The sequence below is a fragment of the Prenolepis imparis genome, unplaced genomic scaffold, assembly GCF_030444845.1.
Source record: "Prenolepis imparis isolate NDT839.2.m4 unplaced genomic scaffold, iyPreImpa1.0 SCAF_4, whole genome shotgun sequence".
In the NCBI taxonomy this organism is placed as follows: Eukaryota; Metazoa; Arthropoda; class Insecta; order Hymenoptera; family Formicidae; genus Prenolepis; species Prenolepis imparis.
In genome coordinates this window covers 16,300,778-16,326,887 of record NW_028141162.1, presented here as the reverse complement: position 1 = coordinate 16,326,887, position 26,110 = coordinate 16,300,778, and the positions used below count along the sequence as shown (strand labels likewise).

General features: G+C 28.3%; 1 protein-coding gene and 1 long non-coding RNA gene across 4 annotated transcripts in view; one reads left to right on the top strand and one right to left on the bottom strand.

The window, feature by feature from the left end:
• Window positions 1-1,213: 1,213 nt before the first annotated feature.
• Window positions 1,214-5,680, top strand: LOC145935201 (uncharacterized). Its single transcript, XR_014425175.1, has 7 exons — window positions 1,214-1,289; window positions 1,398-1,456; window positions 3,281-3,358; window positions 3,663-3,752; window positions 3,934-3,980; window positions 4,732-5,079; window positions 5,451-5,680. It is a non-coding gene; the product is annotated as an uncharacterized LOC145935201 (long non-coding RNA).
• Window positions 5,681-15,568: 9,888 nt separating this feature from the next.
• Window positions 15,569-26,110, bottom strand: part of Pde9 (phosphodiesterase 9) — a 185,890-nt gene continuing 175,348 nt past the window's right edge. For all 3 annotated transcript variants that reach the window (XM_083036922.1, XM_083036923.1, XM_083036924.1), the window contains 4 exons: window positions 25,234-25,471; window positions 24,234-24,620; window positions 23,899-24,150; window positions 15,569-23,766 (listed from right to left, as the gene is read on the bottom strand). In XM_083036922.1, coding sequence (XP_082893048.1) covers window positions 21,967-23,766; window positions 23,899-24,150; window positions 24,234-24,620; window positions 25,234-25,471 — 2,677 coding nt within the window. In that variant the 3' untranslated portion in view covers window positions 15,569-21,966. The remainder of the gene's footprint in view (window positions 23,767-23,898; window positions 24,151-24,233; window positions 24,621-25,233; window positions 25,472-26,110) is intronic.

The window sequence follows — 26,110 nt, the reverse complement described above, 5'->3', positions numbered from 1 at the left end:
AAAGTATTAATTTCCATTATTTTAAAACGAGCCAAAAATTAATCGTGTATATATTTCAACAGTACATTGTCTACACATTATGATGGTACCTTCAGAATACCAGCCTACAAATTAAATATTAAGTATAAATACAATCTGGTTAATTGCTAACGAGCATAACACATTATGTTATTTTATTACGCGTTGTTAAACTTTAATAAGCGATATTCATAATTGCAAGAAATATTGATAGACGATCATCGTAATATTACTTAATACATGCAATCGCGTTTAATCTCTAATAAGTCTTCGAAATTTGAAATTAATATGTATATATGTCAGGTTCCGTACACACACGTATAAATGACACACTTGAAATTACAATCACAGTGATTACCAAATCGAAATATTGAATCGTATATAATATAAATTTGAATACACAGTAATAATTTAGACGATGGTTCAAGTACAAAAGTTACAGCTTATAATGGTTTTTGAATTTGGCGCGCGGCGCGCTGAGTGTCGACTTACGTAGTTACTACGTCACGTCCTTCGTCCTCGCGCTAGTCACGGTATCGCGCTCAATCGGCTCCGCATTTTTCACGCGTTTTTCCCGTTAAGAATGAATTCCGCGTACAAACGAATGTTGGGAGTATTGAATCGTGCCATGGGCAATTAGCAGGAAGTATTAATTAACTCGTGCGATCGCGGTTAATCAACCTACGACAGTCTGCAACCGCCGGGCTACGCCGCTTAGCCGCTTTTTCTCCGAATCGATCGATCTCATTGAACATTCTGTTTATTAAGAGGTATGTATCATTTGGCGTCATTTATTTGTACGAATCGTATCGCGTTCAAGCTTTTGTGCTTTGGGAAAACTATATTTTGGATGTGAGATATTTAATTAATACATAATTTATCATTTTCAGAGAGAGAGAGAGAGAGAGAGAGAGAGAGTGAGTGAGAGAGAGAGAGGATTGTGTCGCGCGCGAACCGCGCGAAGTTCGCGCCGCACAAAGTGTTGCATTACGTCACGATGTACTACGTCACAGCATACTACTTCACTACATATCGCGAATATCGAAAGTGGCGGATGGTTATATATCGTCGTTATTTATCCGTTGTTATTTATGCAATCTGGTGCGTAGTGCGTGCAATCGGTGTCGAGAATCCCGTACAAAGTAACGGGTGATCGTTCTATCGTATTATTTAATGCGGGAAATCGAAATCTGTAATGCCTGGTCGATGGAAATGCATCTCGGCGAAACGACGCAACAATCAACGAGAATATGGCAGCGTTTCAACGACTGGTGAGCAAATTGACTTTATTTACCTGATTATATCATTGTCATTTACCTGAAATATATAGCTAGCATATGAAAATCGCTCATGTAATAATAATATAATATTATTTATAGGAACGACTTTCCGAAGCGACGCAACAATCAACGAAAATATAACCGCGTTTCAACGACCGGTGAGTAAATTGATTTTATTTAACTAATTATACCTATCATCGAATTTATATCATCGCCATTTATTTGAAATATATATTAGCCAGCACATAAAAACCGCTAATATAATAATAACATAATATTGTTTAGGATATAAATTGACTTTTGAGATTAGCTCAGAAATAAATTTACATTATACATATATACATATATTTAAATTTATAATATTTTCGATAAGCACTCGCATTAAAAATTTCATAAATATCTTAAAGTTATTCTTTTTTTTTTTTTTTTTCAAAAAACGCAATAATATAACATTGGTTAAAAAAATCAATTTTTTAAATTATCTCAGAAAGAAATTTAAATTATACATTATATATATTTTCAATAAACATTTGTATTAACAATCTCATGAATATTTTAATGACTTCTAAAAAGACTCTAATGAAAACGATTCTATGGAATTTAATTAAATGAGATGTGTGAAAAGTTTAATCATTTTAATTACTTATTTGAAAGACATTGAATGCATTTTCATTAAGAATTTGACTCTTGCTTTATTATGTAATAATTTCATATTTACTATATTGGTTCCATCTGAATATTTATATAATTAAATTAAATTAGATGTGTGATAAGTTTAATTATCTTAATTACTTATTTGAAAGACATTGAATGCATTTTCATTAAGAATTTGACTCTTGCTTCATTATGTAATAATTTCATTTTTACGATATTGGTCCCATCTGAATATTTATATAATTTAATTAAATTAGATGTTTTATCAATTTAATCATTTTAATTATATATTTGAAAGACATTGAATGCATTTTCATTTAGAATTTAACTCGTGCTTTATTATGTAATAAATTAATTTTTACAATATTGGTTCTATTTAAATATTTATATAATTTAATTAACTGAGATCTAAGATTATTTCAATCATCTTAATTACTTATTTGAAAGACATTGAATGCATTTTTATTAGGAATTTGACTCTTGCTTCATTATGTAATAATTTCATTTTTACGATATTGGTCCCATCTGAATATTTATATAATTTAATTAAATTAGATGTTTGATCAATTTAATCATTTTAATTATATATTTGAAAGACATTGAATGCATTTTCATTTAGAATTTAACTCGTGCTTTATTATGTAATAAATTCATTTTTACGATATTGGTTCTATTTAAATATTTATATAATTTAATTAACTGAGATCTAAGATTATTTCGATAATCTTAATTACTTATTTGAAAGACATTGAATGCATTTTTATTAAGAATTTGACTCTTGCTTCATTATGTAATAATTTCATTTTTACGATATTGGTCCCATTTGAATATTTATATAATTTAATTAAATTAGATGTTTGATCAATTTAATCATTTTAATTATATATTTGAAAGACATTGAATGCATTTTCATTTAGAATTTAACTCGTGCTTTATTATGTAATAAATTCATTTTTACGATATTGGTTCTATTTAAATATTTATATAATTTAATTAACTGAGATCTAAGATTATTTCGATCATCTTAATTACTTATTTGAAAGACATTGAATGCATTTTTATTAAGAATTTGACTCTTGCTTCATTATGTAATAATTTCATTTTTACGATATTGGTCCCATCTGAATATTTATATAATTTAATTAAATTAGATGTGTGATAAGGTTAATCATTTTAATTACTTATTTGAATAACATTGAATGCATTTTCATTCAGAATTTGACTCTTGCTTCATTATGTAATAAAATCATATTTACGATATTGGTCCCATCTGAATATTTATATATTTTGTGTGCTGCTACAATTTGAATTTTATTTATATGTTACAGATCAACATAACTGACTGTCTTGATAATCTGAGAGGAGGAGGTCTGGGAGACATTGGGCACCAGTCGAACAATCATGGAGTGAGTATTTATTGACTTTATTTAGTTCAATACTAAATAAAAATTTATAAAATAAAATAAAATAAAATAATAAAATTATTATAAATCAAATAAAAAATAATTATAAATTAAATAAAAATTTAATAATTGTAAATTAAATAAAAATTATAAATTAAATAAAAATTTATAAAATTATTCAACTATTTTTCTACTTGCTCTCTATTGTAGGCATGGAAAATAAAATCCAATGCGTACAGTAATAATTTTCTAAAACATTAATTATTTTTGGCGCTACTACAATTTGAATTTGAATTGTATGTTACAGATCAACGTAACTGACGACTGATGATCTTGACAATCTGAGAGGAGGAGGAGGTCTGGGAGAGACGTCGGGCATCAGCGGAGCAACTATTGTGTAAGTATTTATTATTAATTCAATTATTATTAAATAAAAATTTATAAAATTTTTTAATTATATTGCTGTTTATTATTTGTATGCATCGAATATAAAATTTAATGCATACAAAATAATAATTTTTTTAAGTATTAATTATTTTGAGCAGTTCTATAATTTGAATTTTATTTATATGTTACAGATCAACGTAGCTTCAATGCAGTTAACTCCGCTATTGTGCATCGACCGGTGAGTGAAAAATTATTTTATTACAAAAGGTAACTGTTTTGTAGAGATTAGATTGTGTGGAAATGTGTAGATCTAGATTGTAGCTTGTGTATAGACTGTAGATTTTGTAGATAGTTCCGTTACCTTAAAATGAATGGGTTATTAAAGATTAAAAGTATAATAAAGATTATGAATACAGCTTAAGAATTACAGTTTAAGAAAAGGAAAAGAACATTTTATATAGTAATACATAATATATTCAATCTAATTTATTTTAAAAGAACATACTAACAATTATATTAATTGTATGTGTGATTATAAATTTTAAATGATTAAATAATTATAATTACTTATTATTATAATGTACAGATTTTATATTATATATTTTGTAATCCATTCATTTATGTTGATTGATCATTTGAGTTTACATTAGTTAAAATAAAGTTATATTTTAAAATATATAACATATCAGATATTTTGCGGATATTTTGAGAATATATAATAATTTTGGACTAAAAGAAAAAGTAATAGTAATATAAAATTTGCAGAAAAATTCATGATAATATCTTAAAATTTTTAGTACGAATTATGTTATTTTATTTTATTTTTTTTTACTTTTGTGATTCATCGATTGCGCTATCGTGTAATTCGGAAATAAACTGCAAACCGCGAATATATTAAAATTGATTATCGAATTTTCGCGGATTCATAACAAAGAACGTACAAAATTCCTTTTATATATAATATTAATTTATTATAATTTTCATTAAAGGGGGGTGTTATCGATATTATAGAATAGTAATTATTAAGAAATGACAGTTATTACTAATGAAGCACATATGGTGTGCTTGACATCGCCATAAAATTGAGCGATATGATCGGCAACACGACGGTCTAACAATAAGACACAATCGGACGGTAGTGTCGCGCGTTCAAGTGCGGGAGTGTCGTTCAAAGTATCGCGCGTTTAAGTACGCGAGTGTCGTTGAAAGTATCGCGCGTTATCATCAATCAGCAGACTTTGACTTGAATTATTGGACTTTGGAATTATCCTGATCAATCTGACCTGAGAGGAGGAGCAGGACTAGGAGGCATCAGGCATCGGCGGAGCAACTTTGTGGTGAGTGTTTATTATTTATATAATATTTATATAATATGATGTATATGTATAATATTTGACTTGTTATAAATCACGTATTTTTTTACGCATAGATATTATATAATTCTATTTATATATTGAATAATTTAAATAAAGGAAAATTAGAGAGAAATAACTCTATATGTATAAATATTATAAAAGTTTTTTATATTTAAAAAAATAATCTTTACAAAATTTATAAAATTATTCAATTATATATACCTATCTACTGATTATTGTACGCGTCGAATATAAAATTTAATGTGTAAAATACTAATTAGATATTAAAATACTAATTAGATAATAATTATTTAAAACGCTGTTATAATTTATATTCTATTTGTATGTTACAGATCAACGTAGCTTCGATGCAGTTATCTCCTCTGCTGTTGAACATCGATTGGTAAGTGATAAACTATTATTTTATTACGAGGTAACGGTTTCATAAATATTTGATTGTAGAGATGTAGATTTAGAATGTAGATTGTAGACTGTAGATTGTAGATAGTTACTATCCGTTACCTCAAAATGAATAAACACACAATTAATTAGGATGAATATTTCAATTTAAAAAAAAAAGATAATTTATATAGTCTTTTTTAAATATTTTCTATTATCGAAGTGAGAATTATTTTATTCATGTTTTCTCATATATTTAAATGCGCTCTTTCTTTCTTCATCTTTTTTAACAAGTTTTAATTATTAGGTGCAATGATTAATTTTTTTGATTGTTTAATATCGCGATTTAATTATCATAACTTCAAGTTATGACACGTCTTTTTTTAAACACCGGAAAAAAACAAGTGCGCGCTACGCGCATTCTTCGATTTTATATACTAGTTACTAGAACAACACAATCGCGCGCTACACGCGCGCCATTCTTCGATTTTTTGTTAAAAAGAATATTTAAAAAAAAATAAAATAAAGTTTGTATAAACTTGATTAATATTTTTTCACAGAAATCAGCTGATTAAAGCATTAATTTGATAATTAAATTTTAAAATAATAATATGGTAAAAATAGTAATATATTTAATAGTAATATAATTAAAACAGTATTATGTTGTAAATAATATGTTATAATACCTTCTTCTTGATTAATATTTTTTGATAGAAATCAGCTGATAACTGTTAAAAAATATTATAACATATTCTTTAAAACATATTATTTAAAAAATTAATAAGCAAATTAACACTTTAATCAGCTGATTTCTGTCAAAAAATATTAATTAAGCGAAAATTTGTTAATTAAATTTTAAAATAATAATATGTTATAAAAATTAAAATAATAATATGTATTAAATAATATAATATAATACTTAAAATTCGATTGCTATTTTTGAAAACTATCAGCTGATTTCTGTCAAAAAATATTAATCGCAGCTAAGGCATTATAACATATTATTTACAACATATATTACTATTATAATTTTTATAACCTATTATTATTTTAAATTTTAATTTGCAAATTAACGATTTATTTAAATTTTAAACTAATAATATGTTATAAAAATTAAAATAATAATATATGTTTTAAATAATGTCATAATTCTTTTTGACAGTTATCAGCTGATTTCTGTCATAAAATATTCGAGTTTAAAATATTATAACATATTATTTACATCATATTATCACATTTTTATGAAATTAATTTTATCTGATATAAATATTTTTTTAAAAAATTTTGTACATTTTTTTTTATAACGATAATTTTTTCACATTAAATTCAACAATAATATTCAAAGAAATAATAATAAATTTTTTTTCGATGTAACACAAAGTAAAATAGATTAATGTATACCTAAATGATAACAATATATATAATTATTAGATTATATTTGTATAACTATATATAAAACTAAAAATTATGAATTAAAATTATTCCAATATATATATACTCGCATTTTTAAGAGCAGATGTTCAGATCATTTTAATTACTTATTTGAAAAACATTGAATGCATTTTCATTTTGAATTTGACTCGTGCTTTATTATGTAATAAATTTATTTTTACGATATTGGTTCTATTTATATATTTATACAATTTAAATAACTGAGATATACAATCATTTCAATTATTTTAATTACTTATTTGAAAGACATTGAATGCATTTTCATTAAGAATTTGACTCTTCCTTTATTATGTAATAATTTCATTTTTACGATAGTGGACCCATTTAAATATTTATATAATTTAATTAAATTAGATGTGTGATAAATATAATCATTTAAATTATTTATTTGAATTCATTGAATGCATTTTCATTAAGAATTAGACTATTGCTTCATTATGTGATAATTGAATTTTAATGATATTGGTTCCATTTATATATTTATACAATTTAAATAACTGAGATTTAAGATTATTTCAATCATTTTAATTACTTATTTGCAAGACATTGAATGCATTTTCATTAACAATTTGACTCGTGCTTCATTATGTAATAATTTCATTTTTACGATATTGGTCCCATCTGAATATTTATAAAATATAATTAAATTAGATGTATGATAAGGTTAATCATTTTAATTACTTATTTGAATAACATTGAATGCATTTTCATTCAGAATTTGACTCTTGCTTCTTTATGTAATAAAATCATATTTGCGATATTGGTCCCATCTGAATATTTATATAAATTAATTAATTCAGATCTAAGATTGTTTCAATCATCTTAATTACTTATTTGAAAGACATTGAATCCATTTTCATTAAGAATTTGACTCTTGTTTCATTATGTAATAATTACATTTTTACGATATTGGTCCCATCTGAATATTTATATAATTTAATTAAATTAGATGTGTGATAAGGTTAATAATTTTAATTACTTATTTGAATAACATTGAATGCATTTTCATTCAGAATTTGACTCTTGCTTCTTTATGTAATAAAATCATATTTACGATATTAGTCCCATCTTAATATTTATATAATTTAATTAAATTAGATGTTTGATAAATTTAATCATTTTAATTATATATTTGAAAGACATTGAATACATTTTCATTAAGAATTTGACTCTTGCTTTATTATGTAATAAATTTATTCTTACGATATTGGTTCTATTTAAATATTTATATAATTTAAATAACTGAGATCTAAGATTATTTCAATCATCTTAATTACTTATTTGAAAACTATGAATGCGTTTTCATTAAGAATTTGACTCTTGATTCATTATGTAATAATTTCATTTTTACGATATTGGTCCCATCTGAATATTTATATAATTCAATTAAATTAGATGTTTGATAAATTTAATCATTTTAATTATATATTTGAAAGACATTGAATGCATTTTCATTTAGAATTTGACTCTTGCTTCATTATGTAATAATTTCGTTTTTACGATAATTGTCCCATCTGAATATTTATATAATTTAATTAAATTAGATGTGTGATAAGGTTAATCATTTATATTACTTATTTGAATAACATTGAATGCATTTTCATTCAGAATTTGACTCTTGCTTCTTTATGTAATAAAATCATATTTACGATATTAGTCCCATCTGAATATTTATATAATTTAATTAAATAAGATTTGTTATAAGGTTAATCATTTTAATTACTTATTTGAATAACATGGAATGCATTTTCATTCAGAATTTGACTCGTGCTTCTTTATGTAATAAAATCATATTTACGATATTAGTCCCATCTGAATATTTATATAATTTAATTAAATTAGATGTGTGATAAGGTTAATCATTTTAATTACTTATTTGAATAACATTGAATGCGTTTTCATTCAGAATTTGACTCGTGCTTCATTATGTAATAAATTTATTTTTACGATATTGGTGCTATTTAAATATTTATATAATTTAAGTAACTGAGATCTAAGATTATTTCAATCATCTTAATTACATATTTGAAAGACATTGAATTCATTTTCATTTAGAATTTGACTCTTGCTTCATTATGTAATAATTTCATTTTTACGATATTGGTCCCATCTGAATATTTATAAAATATAATTAAATTAGATGTGTGATAAGGTTAATCATTTTAATTACTTATTTGAATAACATTGAATGCATTTTCATTCAGAATTTGACTCTTGCTTCTTTATGTAGTAAAATCATATTTACGATATTAGTCCCATCTGAATATTTATATAATTTAATTAAATTAGATTTGTTATAAGGTTAATCATTTTAATTACTTATTTGAATAACATTGAATGCATTTTCATTCAGAATTTGACTCTTGCTTCTTTATGTAATAAAATCATATTTACTATATTAGTCCCATCTGAATATTTATATAATTTAATTAAATTAGATGTGTGATAAGGATAATCATTTAAATTACTTATTTGAATAACATTGAATGCATTTTCATTCAGAATTTGACTCATGCTTCTTTATGTAATAATTACATTTTTACGATATTGGTCCCATCTCAATATTTATATAATTTATTTAACTGATATCTAAGATTATTTCAATCATCTTAATTACTTATTTGAAAGACATTGCATTCATTTTCATTTAGAATTTGACTCTTGCTTCATTATGTAATAATTTCATTTTTACGATATTGGTCCCATCTGAATATTTATATAATTTAATTAAATTATTTGTTTGATAAATTTAATCATTTTAATTATATATTTGAAAGACATTGAATGCATTTTCATTCAGAATTTGACTCGTGCTTCATTATGTAATAATTTCATTTTTACGATATTGGTCCCATCTGAATATTTATAAAATATAATTAAATTAGATGTATGATAAGGTTAATCATTTTAATTACTTATTTGAATAACATTGAATGCATTTTCATTCAGAATTTGACTCTTGCTTCTTTATGTAATAATTTCGTTTTTACGATAATTGTCCCATCTGAATATTTATATAATTAATTTAAATTAGATGTGTGATAAGGTTAATCATTTATATTACTTATTTGAATAACATTGAATCCATTTTCATTAAGAATTTGACTCTTGTTTCATTATGTAATAATTACATTTTTACGATATTGGTCTCATCTGAATATTTATATAATTTAATTAACTGAGATCTAAGTTTATTTCAATCATCTTAATTACTTATTTGAAAGACATTGAAAGCATTTTCATTAAGAATTTGACTCTTGCTTCATTATGTAATAATTTCGTTTTTACGATAATTGTCCCATCTGAATTTTTATATAATTTAATTAAATTAGATGTGTGATAAGGTTAATCATTTATATTACTTATTTGAATAACATTGAATGCATTTTCATTCAGAATTTGACTCTTGCTTCTTTATGTAATAAAATCATATTTACGATATTAGTCCCATCTGAATATTTATATAATTTAATTAAATTAGATGTGTGATAAGGTTAATCATTTTAATTACTTATTTGAATAACATGGAATGCATTTTCATTCAGAATTTGACTCGTGCTTCTTTATGTAATAAAATCATATTTACGATATTAGTCCCATCTGAATATTTATATAATTTAATTAAATTAGATGTGTGATAAGGTTAATCATTTTAATTACTTATTTGAATAACATGGAATGCATTTTCATTCAGAATTTGACTCGTGCTTCATTATGTAATAAATTTATTTTTACGATATTGGTTCTATTTAAATATTTATATAATTTAATTAACTGGGTTCTGAGATTATTTCAATCATCTTAAGTACTTATTTGAAAGACATTGAATGCATTTTCATTAATAATTTGACTCTTGCTTCATTATGTAATAATTTCATTTTTACGATATTGGTCCCATCTGAATATTTATATAATTTAATTAAATTAGATGTGTGATAAGGTTAATAATTTTAATTACTTATTTGAATAACATTGAATGCATTTTCATTCAGAATTTGACTCTTGCTTCTTTATGTAATAAAATCATATTTACGATATTAGTCCCATCTTAATATTTATATAATTTAATTAAATTAGATGTTTGATAAATTTAATCATTTTAATTATATATTTGAAAGACATTGAATGCATTTTCATTAAGAATTTGACTCTTGCTTTATTATGTAATAAATTTATTCTTACGATATTGGTTCTATTTAAATATTTATATAATTTAAATAACTGAGATCTAAGATTATTTCAATCATCTTAATTACTTATTTGAAAACTATGAATGCGTTTTCATTAAGAATTTGACTCTTGATTCATTATGTAATAATTTCATTTTTACGATATTGGTCCCATCTGAATATTTATATAATTCAATTAAATTAGATGTTTGATAAATTTAATCATTTTAATTATATATTTGAAAGACATTGAATGCATTTTCATTTAGAATTTGACTCTTGCTTCATTATGTAATAATTTCATTTTTACGATATTGGTCCCATCTGAATATTTATATAATTTAATTAAATTAGGTGTTTGATTAAATTAATCATTTTAATTATATATATGAATAACATTGAATGCATTTTCATTCAGAATTTGACTCTTGCTTCTTTATGTAATAAAATCATATTTACGATATTAGTCCCATCTGAATATTTATATAATTTAATTAAATTAGATGTGTGATAAGGTTAATCATTTTAATTACTTATTTGAATAACATGGAATGCATTTTCATTCAGAATTTGACTCGTGCTTCTTTATGTAATAAAATCATATTTACGATATTAGTCCCATCTGAATATTTATATAATTTAATTAAATTAGATGTGTGATAAGGTTAATCATTTTAATTACTTATATGAATAACATTGAATGCATTTTCATTCAGAATTTGACTCGTGCTTCATTATGTAATAAATTTATTTTTACGATATTGGTTCTATTTAAATATTTATATAATTTAAGTAACTGAGATCTAATATTAAACACACATTCTCACAATTTATCTTTCTAATTTTTTATAATTTTTATGTACACGTTCAACATACTTAAAGCTAAGTTTATATCGATGAGGTACTGTATTTTTACAGTAATCGTTTGATACCGCTATTTCTGATATTTTTATGGCACTCCTAAAACGTTTCTTAACATTTTTGATATTATACATTTACACTTGCAGACAATATCATCGTTTATTATCCTTTAATTATAATATATCAAATGATCGTATTACATGCGCAAATATAGTTGGTAGTAAGAATATGAAAATGTCTGTCAAATAAATTTTGCGTGAATATACTTCAAGAATTGTTAAATTTATTGATAAGAACATAGTTCTAGAAATTATTTATTAATCTTTTTGTTTATCAATTATTTATTATTTTATATTAATATAAGATTACTAAAAAAATTAAATAAATTACCTAGAATAAATATTATTTCCTCAAATAAGCGTATGATATTAAAAAAGAACCGAGAAAAAAGTAAATATTTGATATAAAGTATCTGCTGACACAAGAAACAAGTATGAATTCTAAAAAAATCAAAAAATCTTCATGAATATCCTACTGACATTTAACGCATAAAAATATTTACAAGTAAGTTTTAAAAGATATATAAGAATTTGTAAGAACATCTTAAACAATCCTGAAAAGTTCAACGATACTTAAACATATTTTTATATTCTAGAAATTTATTTCCTTTATTTATTATAGAGATTTATTATAGAGATGCGAACTTATTATAGAGATTTATTTCCTTTATTTGACTATAGAGAAAAAGACACTTGAGATTAATGACGAGAGACTTCTCCTTCTTTTTTCTCTCTTTCTTTTGAGATTATGCGAACTGATATCCTTTTACTGACACACATGCACTTTTGCTGACTAATTCTATAATGCTAAAAGAGGATATTTCCAAGAATATAGGACTATTAATTAAACATGATTCTCAAGGCACATCAGATTGAAAGACATTGTGTACGCATGCAGTTTCGAAACGTGCGTGATATTTCCGCCGGTTTTAAAATCTGACAAGGGCCAATGTTTACAATTTTAAATTCCTTGACTATAAAGTCAAATATTGCGCAATGACATGAAACGCATTAAAGCACGCGAAACACGATTATGAAATGCAATGCGTAGAATATTTTGATCAAAGCAATATTATGATTTATATAATATTATAACTGTATGACGATCCTATTAAATTTCGCTACAAAGAATATATTGTCTGTTCATACATACATACATATACGTAATACATCTTCGCGAAATAAATAATTAACATTAAAGTGTGTGCATATGTATATCTCTTTCTGCGATTCTATTTCCAACTGTTTATCGAAATCCAAGTACGTAATATTGAATATAATAATAAATAATTAAATAATTCTTTTTAGAAAATAAATGATTATAATATAATATAATATAATATTATTCTTATAAACTTTATTATGCACCTATTTCCAGACTTCAATTTGCAGTTGTTCATCAGATTTTAAATATATGTGTATAGTGTATTTTATAAAATTTATAAATTTACATCTAAATTTTTAATTCTTAAGCAGCGATTACCAATATATATATACCTACATATTAATACATATAAAAGCGGACTAAATATATTTGCATTAAGCAAAATATTAGATTGACAATATCATTATTAGTAATAATGATAATTAAATTTATTGAATTAATAATTACTGAATTAATGTTGTATAAATAATAATTAAATTAATTTTAATTATATTGATATTCATTTATCATACTATTTTTATCATATGCAATTAATTACACTGAAATATTCTAATAATTTATTAGTGCATTATGCATATATAAAAAATTTAATAAAAAATATATTTATAATATTAAATGTAAGTGTTCTATATAATAATATTCTAGGCGCGCGCATACATAAAAAGATTACGAATTTCTTACAGAGTTAGATTCGCGAAAGTTGGAAAATTTTGTGAAAATTGTGATTATCTAAATCGTAAATCGTGAAAATTTACAATTTCTGTTATCATAAATATTCCTTGAATAAATTAAAATTGCAGCGGAAGATGCATCGGTGGACGTTGCAAAATGATGAGTATTTAAAATTCGATTATATTTTACAATTAATTCATTTTTCTTAGCTGTACTTTTTCTAAACTCTAATGTGCTATTTATATATTATTATTTTATTTTATATATATAATATATATATAATATATATATAATATATATATAATATATATATAATATATATATAATATATATATAATATATATATAATATATACTTTACTTTAAATAGTTATTTATATCGCAGTTATTGCTGTAACAAAATTAAATATAGTTCTAAATTTAGATCTAAATTAATTTATTATTTGTTGAGTTAATATATACTTTAAAATTTAACAATGCAAAGTTCTTTTAATTTAAATTTTTATTTTTTTTATTTATATTAATTTTTAATTTTTATATAAAATAGAACTTAAAATAGAACTTTATCACTTAGAGATCGATCTGTGAGGATGACAAATATATTTTGATAGTATAAAAAAAATTACTTACCTTATTTTATTAAAATATATTCGATTATTATAGAGAGAGATGACGAAAATTCAAATAACCTAATTCGCCATCAGAAATCGTGATTTTGCAGTCATAATCTTAAGACAATGATTGCGATAAACTTTGATTATCTATTACTGATTATAAAGAGGATAAAGGATAGGAGGGATTTTTTCAAATAATTTCTTCCACGCACGTCGGCAGAATAATCGTTTTTCCTTTATTCGTCGAAATTGTAAATATAATATAGGAGGCAGCCACGAGCAACCAATCACACGCTGATGCAACGACACACACATACACACACAACACACACACACGCAGTTATGTGTGTATATATACATATATATTTATTTATTTGTTTTCATTCACTCTCATTTACAAAAAGACTAATACCATACGCGCGAGCTGCTCGCCGGGCGATCAATCACGCGCGTGGGTTTTATTTAAAATTATGCATTTATAATATTTGTATATAACTGCGACTTCTTGGAATCGAATGGAATGATAGGTACCATATATCAATAGCATCCTGTATGGGGGGGTGTATATTTATTTATTTTTATATATACATACACGCTCACATACTTTTCCTCGCTTATGTTCAGTGACGGTGAGCTATTTGCATTTCAATTGTAACTTGTAGTATATATTGTACTTATATAGCAGTTCTAAAATTTTTTTTTCCTTTATCACTCCTTTTTTTATTTAACACTCTTGATCCTAGAGAAATATGTCTATTACATGTAACTTAATAAGATCGAAAAGCTTATATGTGAAAACGAATTTCTAATAGAGCTGAAAGAGCTAGTTTGTATTTTTATTCTCATCGATCGATGCCCTTGCAATTAGAATAATATTGTATATATATATATATATATATATATATATATATAATTAAATGTATAATAATAATTAAATATATAATTGAGTGTATTAATATAATAATAATAATTTATATATTAAATATAAGCTTAACAATTTTACATTTTTCCAAAATGAACCAAAAGCTTATTAAATATATAGAAAGATTATTAAATATGGAAAAGCAAAAAATATCCAAAGTTTTATCACAAAAATTAAATGTTTTATTTTAAAATACAAATTTACATCGATGCATAGATAGAAGTGACAGCAACAATAGAGAATTAACAGCAATCTCGGGTTATCAGGAAGACGCAAAAATATCGATGTGTATATTAATCTCTATTATTCCACTCTTCCTTAAGATATGTCGAAAAAAAATGACAATTAAATCAAATTAAATCGAATTAAATTGAGTTTATTCTGATCGCGACGTAAATGTTTCTATTCGAATATAATTGTAATCGAATCTGTTTTTAGCTGCGAAATAAATATCCCCGACAATTTTGCAATGAAAATAAATACGCCGTCACTGAACAATAACAAATTATTAGTACACCTCTCGCAATATGCATGAAACTGACTTTCATACGTAGATATCTCTCTTTGCACACATAATTATGCACACTTTGTCTCTCTGCGCATACAATACATATCGTGTAATATCATAATATCGATATAATGTTATAACATCGCGCTATATAGTAACTCGCCCGCGAGCATTAACTGTATTTTTATTCTTCCTCTCGTGTGTGTGTGTGTATATATATATCAGGTAAATATATATTTATTTTTTTATTTATATAATTATACTCTCGTTTGCATATATATATATGCATATTATATATATATATATATATATATATATATATGTGCATATAATATGCAAACAGCTATATACATAGGATGATCCATTTCTTACACCACATAATTTTATATGCGTATATAAATACAGATATGTATATACATTCTGCGTATATCTGTACATATATACGAGATATTATCGCGTGCACTTTCAAATTACGAATTTACGAATTTCATGCAATTATACTCGCCTAACGACAATCAACGCAAGCATCACGATTGACTTCCTTCTTGTTTGACGATCAACGATTTTAATTTATAACGATTCGTGAGAAAGGGACGGCGAGAGACGGAGAGAACGAACCTTATAAACACGAAATCACCTCAATGACGATCTGATTTAATACGAGAAATATATCGAAAGAAGTTTCGTTTACATTAGATGAATTCGCGATCGCTGTACGATACAAGAGAGTACAAGTAATTTTGTTTCAAAAAAATAATATTATAGCGACAATTTCGAAGAAATGTGTTACAGCAGCTATACATTAATGTAGATTTGTAGAGTCATCTTTGTTTTCTACCTAGATTCATCGAAATTTAGCTTATGCAACTTTTAGGAACATCTCGTACGTCTTTGTACGTCAATTATTACGGCAATTACATTTTACGAGCGCGATAATTACATTAATAATAATTATCGAAAACTCGATATCGTTCAACCAAAAAAGATTCCAAATAAATAAATCTGACATATCGTAGATTCTTGAATTTTCGTGTAACACAATTATATAGAGCATTTATATCGGTGTTGGCATATCGTAATGTTTTATTGTATATTTGGAATGATTTATTTTGCCGTTTAATTTTAATCGGGAAATATAAAAATATATTTTGATGAGAAGTAGCAAAAGAAAAATTTATTTCTTATTGACATCTCGAGCCGTCTTATTTTTCATTGCGTATATATGTATATATATATATATATATATATATATATATATATATATATATATATAAGGAAAATATATCGGAGGAGACAATACACATTTCCTCGGAAGCAAAATAAATTCCAATTAACTTTTCCTGTTAGTTGGAATATTCAATATCAGAGCCTTAGACTTTGTTTTCTTTTTCTCTTCTTTTTTTTAAATAAGAGAGTTCTCTTTCATATTATAATATTTTCTCGTAAATGCACAGAGAGAATTTTTTTCTTAGAATTTACCCTGAAAATCATAGTAATCGTGGGACAATATGATATGGAAAGAATTTTATGAGAATTTCTTTGATTAATATTTATCACAATAAAAATAATAAAATCTATAATAAAAATAATATCTATCACAATAAAATATAAAATATGTTTGATTAATTTTACCATGCAGTTTAGTAAAATTAATCAAACATGTTTTATATTTTATTGTGATAGATATTATTATTTTTATTGTGATAAATATTAATTAGAGAAATTCTCATCAAATTCTTTCCATACCATATTGTCCCACGATTACCATGATTTTCAGAATAAATTCTAAGAGAAAATTCTCTCAGTGTGGTAATATTAGCTCTAAAATAAATTTTAGATATTTGGTAACTTCGGATATAAGCATAGTAGTTTGTATCATATACACGATGTGTTTCGGTAAAAAGACATGATAAATAAAATCAAGCGTGATATAAACATCGATCGCTTTTATCTTCAATGTTAGCATGAGAGAAAGAGAGGCGGAAAGAGGAGGAAGAGAGGCTGGAATTAATTATATACGATTTAATCGAATGTATTTATCCCGATAATTGACGACGATAATTGGAATAGGAGAAAAATCCTAATGAGACTAAAGATTCAATTGACGAGTAAAACGATGCCGTATGTTCTACGACTCGATTGGCCCAATTCTGTTCCGCTTCATTTTATTTATTTATTTCTTATCTATTCTTTTATTACGTAATTGTGGGAGGGTATCTATTCGTTAGATATCCTAAAAACAAAAATCAATATTTCGACGATCTTGCAAGTCAAATATTATTTCGCGGCTTTCCGGAAAACATTATTTGAATTTTCGTTTAAATATTATAATATTCTACTTTATCTCTCGCGAAACTCTCCAAAGACCGTTGAAAATTGATTGACCTTTAAATCAAGATTTTGATAGATAGTTAAGAGATAGTAGGGAAAAAATTGCAAACAAATGTGACTAGTTTTGGAGAAAAGTATCCAAACTTGATAGTAAAAAGTTTTGATTTCTTTTTTAAGAATATAGTATATTATATTTGTTTTATGATAAATAACAACCAAACTAGAAAGATTGGAGATAATTTAATGTCTTCCTATTTTATATTGCAAAATCTTCAGCAAAATCTTTAGTTTAGCAATTATAATTTTGATAATTATTTTTTTTTTTGTACGTAGAAAATATATTTTTTAAACAAAAATTGAAAAATTAAATATATTTTCGTTTGTATAATTTAAAAAATCAGCCGTTTGAATATCTTTCTCCAACATTAGTCTTGAACATTAGTAACAATCAGGCACAGAGAGTGAGGGATACAAAAGGAAAAAAGTGCATTTGATTTTCTTTAGGATATGTCAAGTCTTAGGAATATCTACTTTGGTCGTGATACAAATTTTTTTTTTTTAATAAGCGCTTGATTTATTCGAAATTTAATCTACGCGATTCGATAAGAGATGTATTGCATGTTTGATCATTTTCTCGTTAATATTATCGATTATAGAATTTGCAATACATTCTAGAATCCATTAAAGTCTTATCAAGATCAAAATTTTTAAGTACGAGAGATTTGTCGTGATTAATCAATGGGAGGTCCTGATTCGCGAAGAGTCAAAATCAAATGCCTTCTTTCTTTCACATTGAGAACTTGATCGTTTATCATTATCATTATCATTAGTATATTATTATTATTATATATGCGTCATTTTACACATACATTGGTACCACTTTCTCGCTTTTTCATTTATTTCATTTTTTTTCTTAATATCCTTTCTTTCCTTATCTCAACAATAACTTTCTCTCAGGAAAACGAGTATACTAATTCAATTCTCAATTTCGAGGAAGGTCTCACAGGAGATTTATTCTGCTTAAAAGATAATTATTCTATTCTATATGTACATTCTATCATTCTATTTTTCACGTCCCGACAGCAGAAATTTCCCGAATAAAAAATCACGAAATTAAAGCAATTTTTTTTAATTTTCTAAAATTATGCATTTTACGCATGGACTTGATTCTTCTCATTCGTATATCATCACACATACACAGCTCCATTTGGTTTAATCAACGAGTACTGATTCTACACAAAATAAAAAAAAGAGAGAGATAAAGAGAGAGAGAAATTCGTTAGTCAAATAATCAGTCAAATGTATACATAAACGTTCGTTCGTTCGCGCACATATTGGGTTTTTCCCTCACGTTGCCCAAAGTAAAACGAACCCGCCTAAAACCAATTTTTTATTAGTCTGAAAACAATAACGTAAGACTAGAATTCAATAATACACGCGATTTTCAATTGCCATGTAGATGCAGTTAAAAAATGTAGAGTGGAAAATCTCTCTCGTACAAAAATAATTATATTTATGCATGTATGTGTATATCTGTACGTCAGAGCTAAAGTGTATTAAGTCCATTTTTATCAGATTTATTATTTAGCTTTTATTCGATCAATGTATTAAATATTTGAGGTTCTTCCAAATACTATAGAATATTAAGTCCTATGTGTAATATTGACTGAGAACACAAAGTTTAAATGAAATTAAATCCTTGTGTCTATCCGGGCTAGATAACGATATAAAATTTCCTAAATTTGTTCACTTTTTTAAATTTATTATATTATTTCTTTATTAATTCATATTATATCAAGTCACATAAAAATTCATTTAATGCTAAACAGTATTAACTTCATTTTTATATATATATATATATATATATAAAACAGTTGACAAAACTTATAAGGTCAGAATTCCATTTTGATGAATATCAGCTGCGACATATTATATTGCACATTCTTTTTGCATTTTTTGTGAAAAATGGTCCAAATAATGTTATTATAAGATCTACGTAATTTTTAAATCTCTCTTGTAAAATTTCGATTTTAATACTTAATACACTTTAGTTCTGAGGTACAGATATGTATATCGATAATTCATGAAATTACATATCTAAATTTTTAAATAATCGTGAGATAGATAGAAAATCTAATGGATTAATCGAAAAAATCAATCAAAAAGAAAATCAATCGATATTATATTTGTTATCAACTTTATGTACTTTTTCGCGATTCAATGTTTAAAGAAATACTAAAAACATTTCGCAAAAATATTTCATCAGTGCTGTTCGAAAAATTTCAAACATCTTTTCCCTTCAATCGAATAAATCCGAGATTAATAAATCATTCAATTTACAAATTGAATAATGTTTTAATAGCACGATTAGATAAAAGATGATTCGAGAAACAATTTTTCCAATACTTTCTGAGTTATCAAGAAATCAATAAAAAGAAATATAATAAATTTGACCAATTTTTTCCTCCATTTTCTCCTTTTGTGGCAACTATTTTTTTCTTGGAAAATAAAAATTATCTGAAAATATTCCAAGATTCTCGAGATATCTCAGAATAATTTGCGAATGACCACGTATTTGGAGAAATAGCTTGAGAAAAATTTTAAAAGTAGAGAGTTTTCAGAAAATAATATATATTTCTAAAATCATTTAAGAACGTTGCTTGAAAATAAGATTCTTCTCGGAATATTCTAAAAAATAATCTGACAAGAGTCTCTTACCTCACATCCTTGATACAGTCCCCGAAAGTTAATCGCACATCGATACGACAGAGCCACGCTTACACATTTATTTGTGTTTGTCTCTTCTCCTTCATCTACTTATAACTATATCCACTTTTTGCTCGTGGTGAAGATGCGTTATATCCTTATGTCTTTGTATACATCTGTGTATATTTTATATGTATGTATGTATGTATGTATGTATGTATATATAGTGACGAACAACATTAATGATTTTACTTGTTAGGCTACTCTTTAATTGGACAATAAATAAAATAGTCTATGTGTACAGCATACATCCTCGTTTTTTCCACAGGCCGTAGATATCCCTCGCAAATAAAGTATCTCGACTTTCGCGACTTTTCGATCGTAATGACATAAAACACTCAAAAATGGCATAAAATTATGATCGTGTGAGGATCCCTCTGCAAAAAAAGATTCAATTTAATTTTCGAAAATTATATATTAGATATGTAACGTTTTATTTTTTTATTTTTCAATAATTGGCTTTTTATTCGAGCAAATACGTTTGTTCGAAATTGACTGCTTTTAATTATACATATATAGATTTTATTCTCCTATATTACACGCGCATTTTACAATGCGACATTAATCATCGCGAATTACTCGCGAGAATTTATTCTACTTTTTTTACGGATTATATTTATTGAATATCACCGATATTCGTTTGATCAAAAAATTTAATGTCTGCGCATTGCAGTTATTAATCGATGCCGATAACTAATATACCGCAATGAGAAACACGATGATTCCTGTGTTAGAAAATTAAACCTCTTCAAATATTTTTTTTTTGACAATTATTTTACTAGTTTTTCTCGTATTACAATGCGAATAGAGATATTCCCGAATATTTCTCAGCCTAAATTAGGCTCAAACTTCTTCAGTTCGAGTCCTAACTGTTGCAGCAGAACAAGTTTTCGGGCCACCAGCCGCGAAGGCCGAGTTTCTTGTCAGAGGGATCCTCGACCACCAGGACGTATCACTTAATCTCCTCTCTGCTGGGCGATCTAGGTGGATGCGGCGACAACGGCGTCTCGTTCGGGTGCCTCTTTGGCCGGAAGCTGGCCGTCAACGAAGATATCCAGCCGCTTTGCGAACCGTGATCGTGCAAAGAATCGCTGTTGCTGTTGCTCCGAGTACTGTCGATGCTCATACCGGATTTGAATCGCGAGAATAGACCGGGCGATGACTTTTTGGTCGTGGCGGGCGAGGCAAACATGGTGGAATGCTTCTTTCGTGACTTGGGCACCTCCTTGCAGAGCATCGAGTCCAGACTGCCGGTATGCGGACGTTCCTCCGCCTTGGGATTCAGCGAACCCAGTATTACTGCCTCGGCCTGCTTCGCCATCTTAGAAATGTCCTCCATGCTGGCCGAACTTCTCCTGATCTCCACCTTGCCGAGATCCTCTTCAATATCGCACGCGCTATCGTCGGGATTGATTATGATCTCAGGCTGTTGCTGTTGCTGTTTCTTCGTACGTATGTCGATTTCCTGAAACTCGATCTCCAGAGCCTGCCGAGACCTCTTCACTTCCTTCATGCTCTGAGACTTGCCCTCGGGATTCGACAAGTTTCTACGATGCTTGGAGAACGAACCGGCTGCCGGCAAAGCCTCCAGAGAAGTGGACGATCTCTTTTCTTTGGTGAATACCGTTCGCCAGCTTTTGTTCTTACTGTCTGTGGATTTGCGAACCTTGGGCAGGGTCATCGCTCGTTTGTCCACCGACGATAGCTCCACCACAGTCGCAATGGCTTTGCTACTGTTCTTGACAGCAGACTTAACGAGATTGCAACGTTTGCAGATGAACAAAGAATTGTTGTGCCTTCGCGAAGTCGCGGCCGAACTGCTGCTCACCGAGTTGCTCTTACTGAGCGTCTTGGACGCGTGCTTTGGTTTTGGACTGGGCGAATCCTTGGAGTCGAAACTGCTGCTCAGACGATCCGTCAGGTTTCTCAGCCGTGAGAATAAAGACCTGTGATTATTCGGCCCAGCCCTGTCGTCGCAGCAACATCGCAGACCGATCGATTCTCGGCTGCCGTGCGCATCCTTGCAGCTAGATCGGATCTCCTGCTCGCTCTCTATAACGTTGCCGATCTTCTTCACGTTATTCCTCGGTTGCGAGTGAGCCTCCGCCGCGATGATATTACCGTTTCCCTCGGGCGCTCTACCTTCGACCTTGGCGACTAGAAATGTCGTCACTTCCTTCTCCATTTCCTCGACGATGCGCGTACTCTCGGCGGATCTCGCACTAACCGGCGAACTGAGATCGCTGCCGAGATTCTCGCCCCTGCTGCGTCTCCTCTCATGCTCCCGAACCGCCTTGACCAGATCGTGATTGTGATAATCCAACGAAGATTTCTCCCGGCTGCCCTTGCGGCTGCCGGGGCAGCTCTTGCGGCCGCCGGTCGAGCCGGTCAACGTGCCCTCGGTGGAGATCTTGAACTTGAGCGTCTTCTCGCTGATCTCCACCTCCGTGGCGGTTTCCGGATCGGAGCTCTCAACATTCTCCATCTCCTCCATCGTCAGGTTCTCCGTGATATCGTCGTCGGTGGAGCGCGAGCGCGAGTGGATCGTCGTGGCGGATCGCTTCGAACGCATACTGTGCGACGACGTTGACTTGACGACGGCAGACGAGCCGCCGATGCCGCTCGGCACGTTGGATATACCCGATTCCCCCGTGTCGATGACGCTTTTTCGATGATGCCGCTCGTCCTTGGCCGCCTCGTTCAATCTGCGATAGTATTCCAGGGCTTCCCTGACCGGTTGAACTATGAGATTCTAAAAAGCAAGATTTCGTGTATATAAAAATCGGTAAGCTTTATTTTTCGTGCTGATCAATTTATACAAGAAGTGATCCATTTCATTGCAAGCATAAGTGAATCCATGTATTCAAGAGAGAAGAGGGAGTACCTGCAGCTCGAAAAGAAGTTCGCCGAGGGCCTCGAAGAGGGGGAGGAGAACTAGGCCGATGAAGCTAACCTGGGACGACGGTTTGGTCACCTTGTCGCGATCCATGAACGGCGTGACCGGAAGACCCTCGAGCTTCTCCGCGTCGCTCTGCTTGAAGAACTCTTGAAGCAACCTGTCCAACCACGGTTCCGCGACTTCCATCGGACGCGCCTCGTTACTTATGTCGGCCACCTTGATGAGGATCATGGACAGCTGGAAAACAAACGTGTTGATTAAAGGTTCCATTCGGCTAAATTGCCAACTAACTTACTAACTCCATCGCTTGGCGTATTTACCAGATTTATGTGCGCTTTGCTGGTGTAATCGAATTCGGGAACGGTGTCGTTGAACTGGCCGAGGATCTCGTTGTGCCGGGCCATGTCGGTCGCCAAGATGCACCGTATGATGCCCTCGCGGACTAATCGATACGTGGCATTGTCCAAGGACGCGAGGATGTTGCACTCGGGCTGCTCCAGGACCCGGAATGCCACGGAACAGTGATGATTCTCCAAAGGCGAGATATCATTGTAACGCAGCGCCAGCTCGGTCCGCGCGTTTATCTGGTAGATATTGTTGTAGCCCGGATGATCGAGATCGTGGCAGATGCAGGAGACGATCAGTATGAGGACCTCGAGCTCGCCGATTTTCGACGGAAGATCCACCGCCCAGGCCATCGCGTACATCTGGACACAAGTCGATTAATCGGCTGAATCGATATAGCTCTCCATTCGATCTACAGCTAAAGAGGTATTTCGCCATGCATGTATTTTCGTATCAATCACGAAGAAGAGAAATTTAATTATAGTTTTCATTTGCAATGTTGTTCATATTTGTCGTGACACCATTTACACAATTACAATATTATTACACAGAGTGAAGGAGCACATACATTAAAATATACTTTGCTAATTATATTAAAGCACGACCATCTCTCTCACTATAGCTAATTAAATTAAAATATATTTTCTAAAAGCGCAAAAAAAAAAACGCAAAAGTAACAATGTTTGCAATTTAATATAAAGTACTATATATTTGACAAAATAAAAAACTGCTGACGTTATCACTTTAACTCTGTATCATTATAGAAATATTGCAATGTGTGATTTTTGTAGAGTTTATAATACATAAGATTTCTTATAATATAACGAGAGCTTATAATTAAAAATTCGATTTGTGAAAAGAAAGAAAAAAACAGAATTCTACAATCTTTTTCAGCAAACAAAATATTGATTCTCTCTGTTCTTTTCTTGAAAAATCACAAAGTTCGAATAGTAATAACAAAGACGAGATGCTTACCATTTGCGCCACGCAGAAGCAATGCCTGAAATTATGAAACGGCACCTCGTTGTAATTATTGTAGACCTCGTAGAGGAAGTTCCTCAGAATCGGCAAGGGAATGTTGAACTTTTGAGGTAGGTCAAGATCGATGAACATTGTCTGCAGCATCAGCAGCAACTCCTCGTCCTCCCATTGTCGCGCGTCGAAAGCCGGCGAGCGAAGCCATTCGCGGACGCTTGACGAGACTGTCACGTCGCTGAAAACGTTACAAAACGATATTTATAATCCCCCTTTCTTCCGGTAGATCGGCACTTTTGATCCTAACGTTTTCAAACTTTATAACGCAATTAATTTGGTAATTAATTCGAACATGTAGGTAAATAATAAAATAATTAAATGTGCTACCAATGGAATAATTTCGAAAAGGAACACCGGTAGAAAAAAGTCTATAGATCAATAAGTGTCTACCGATGACTATTAAATGTGAAATAGAAAGAGCTCACTATTTTTTACTACACTGAAAAAAAAATTGTTAACTTGACTAAACCAACTAAATTACTATTTTGTGTGTTAACTAAACATATATTAGTATATTTAAATCAAATACACGTTTTGTTAGATTTAATATGTTATATTTAATTTAAATATTTTTATATGTTCAGTTAACAAAATATTATTTAGTCAAGTTAACAATTTTTTTTTTCAATGTAAGTTTATAACAACTATTAATTTTTTTTATTATTTCGAGAGAGAGGGTATCTTACTCAAATCTTATTTTAAAAATCCCCTGAAAATTCCCTCTGTGTGTGTGTGTGTGTGTGTGTGTGTGTGTGTGTGTGTGTGTGATCTTTCAAATATTGTTGTTCAAAATTCCAGGTAAAATAAGATTTGCAGC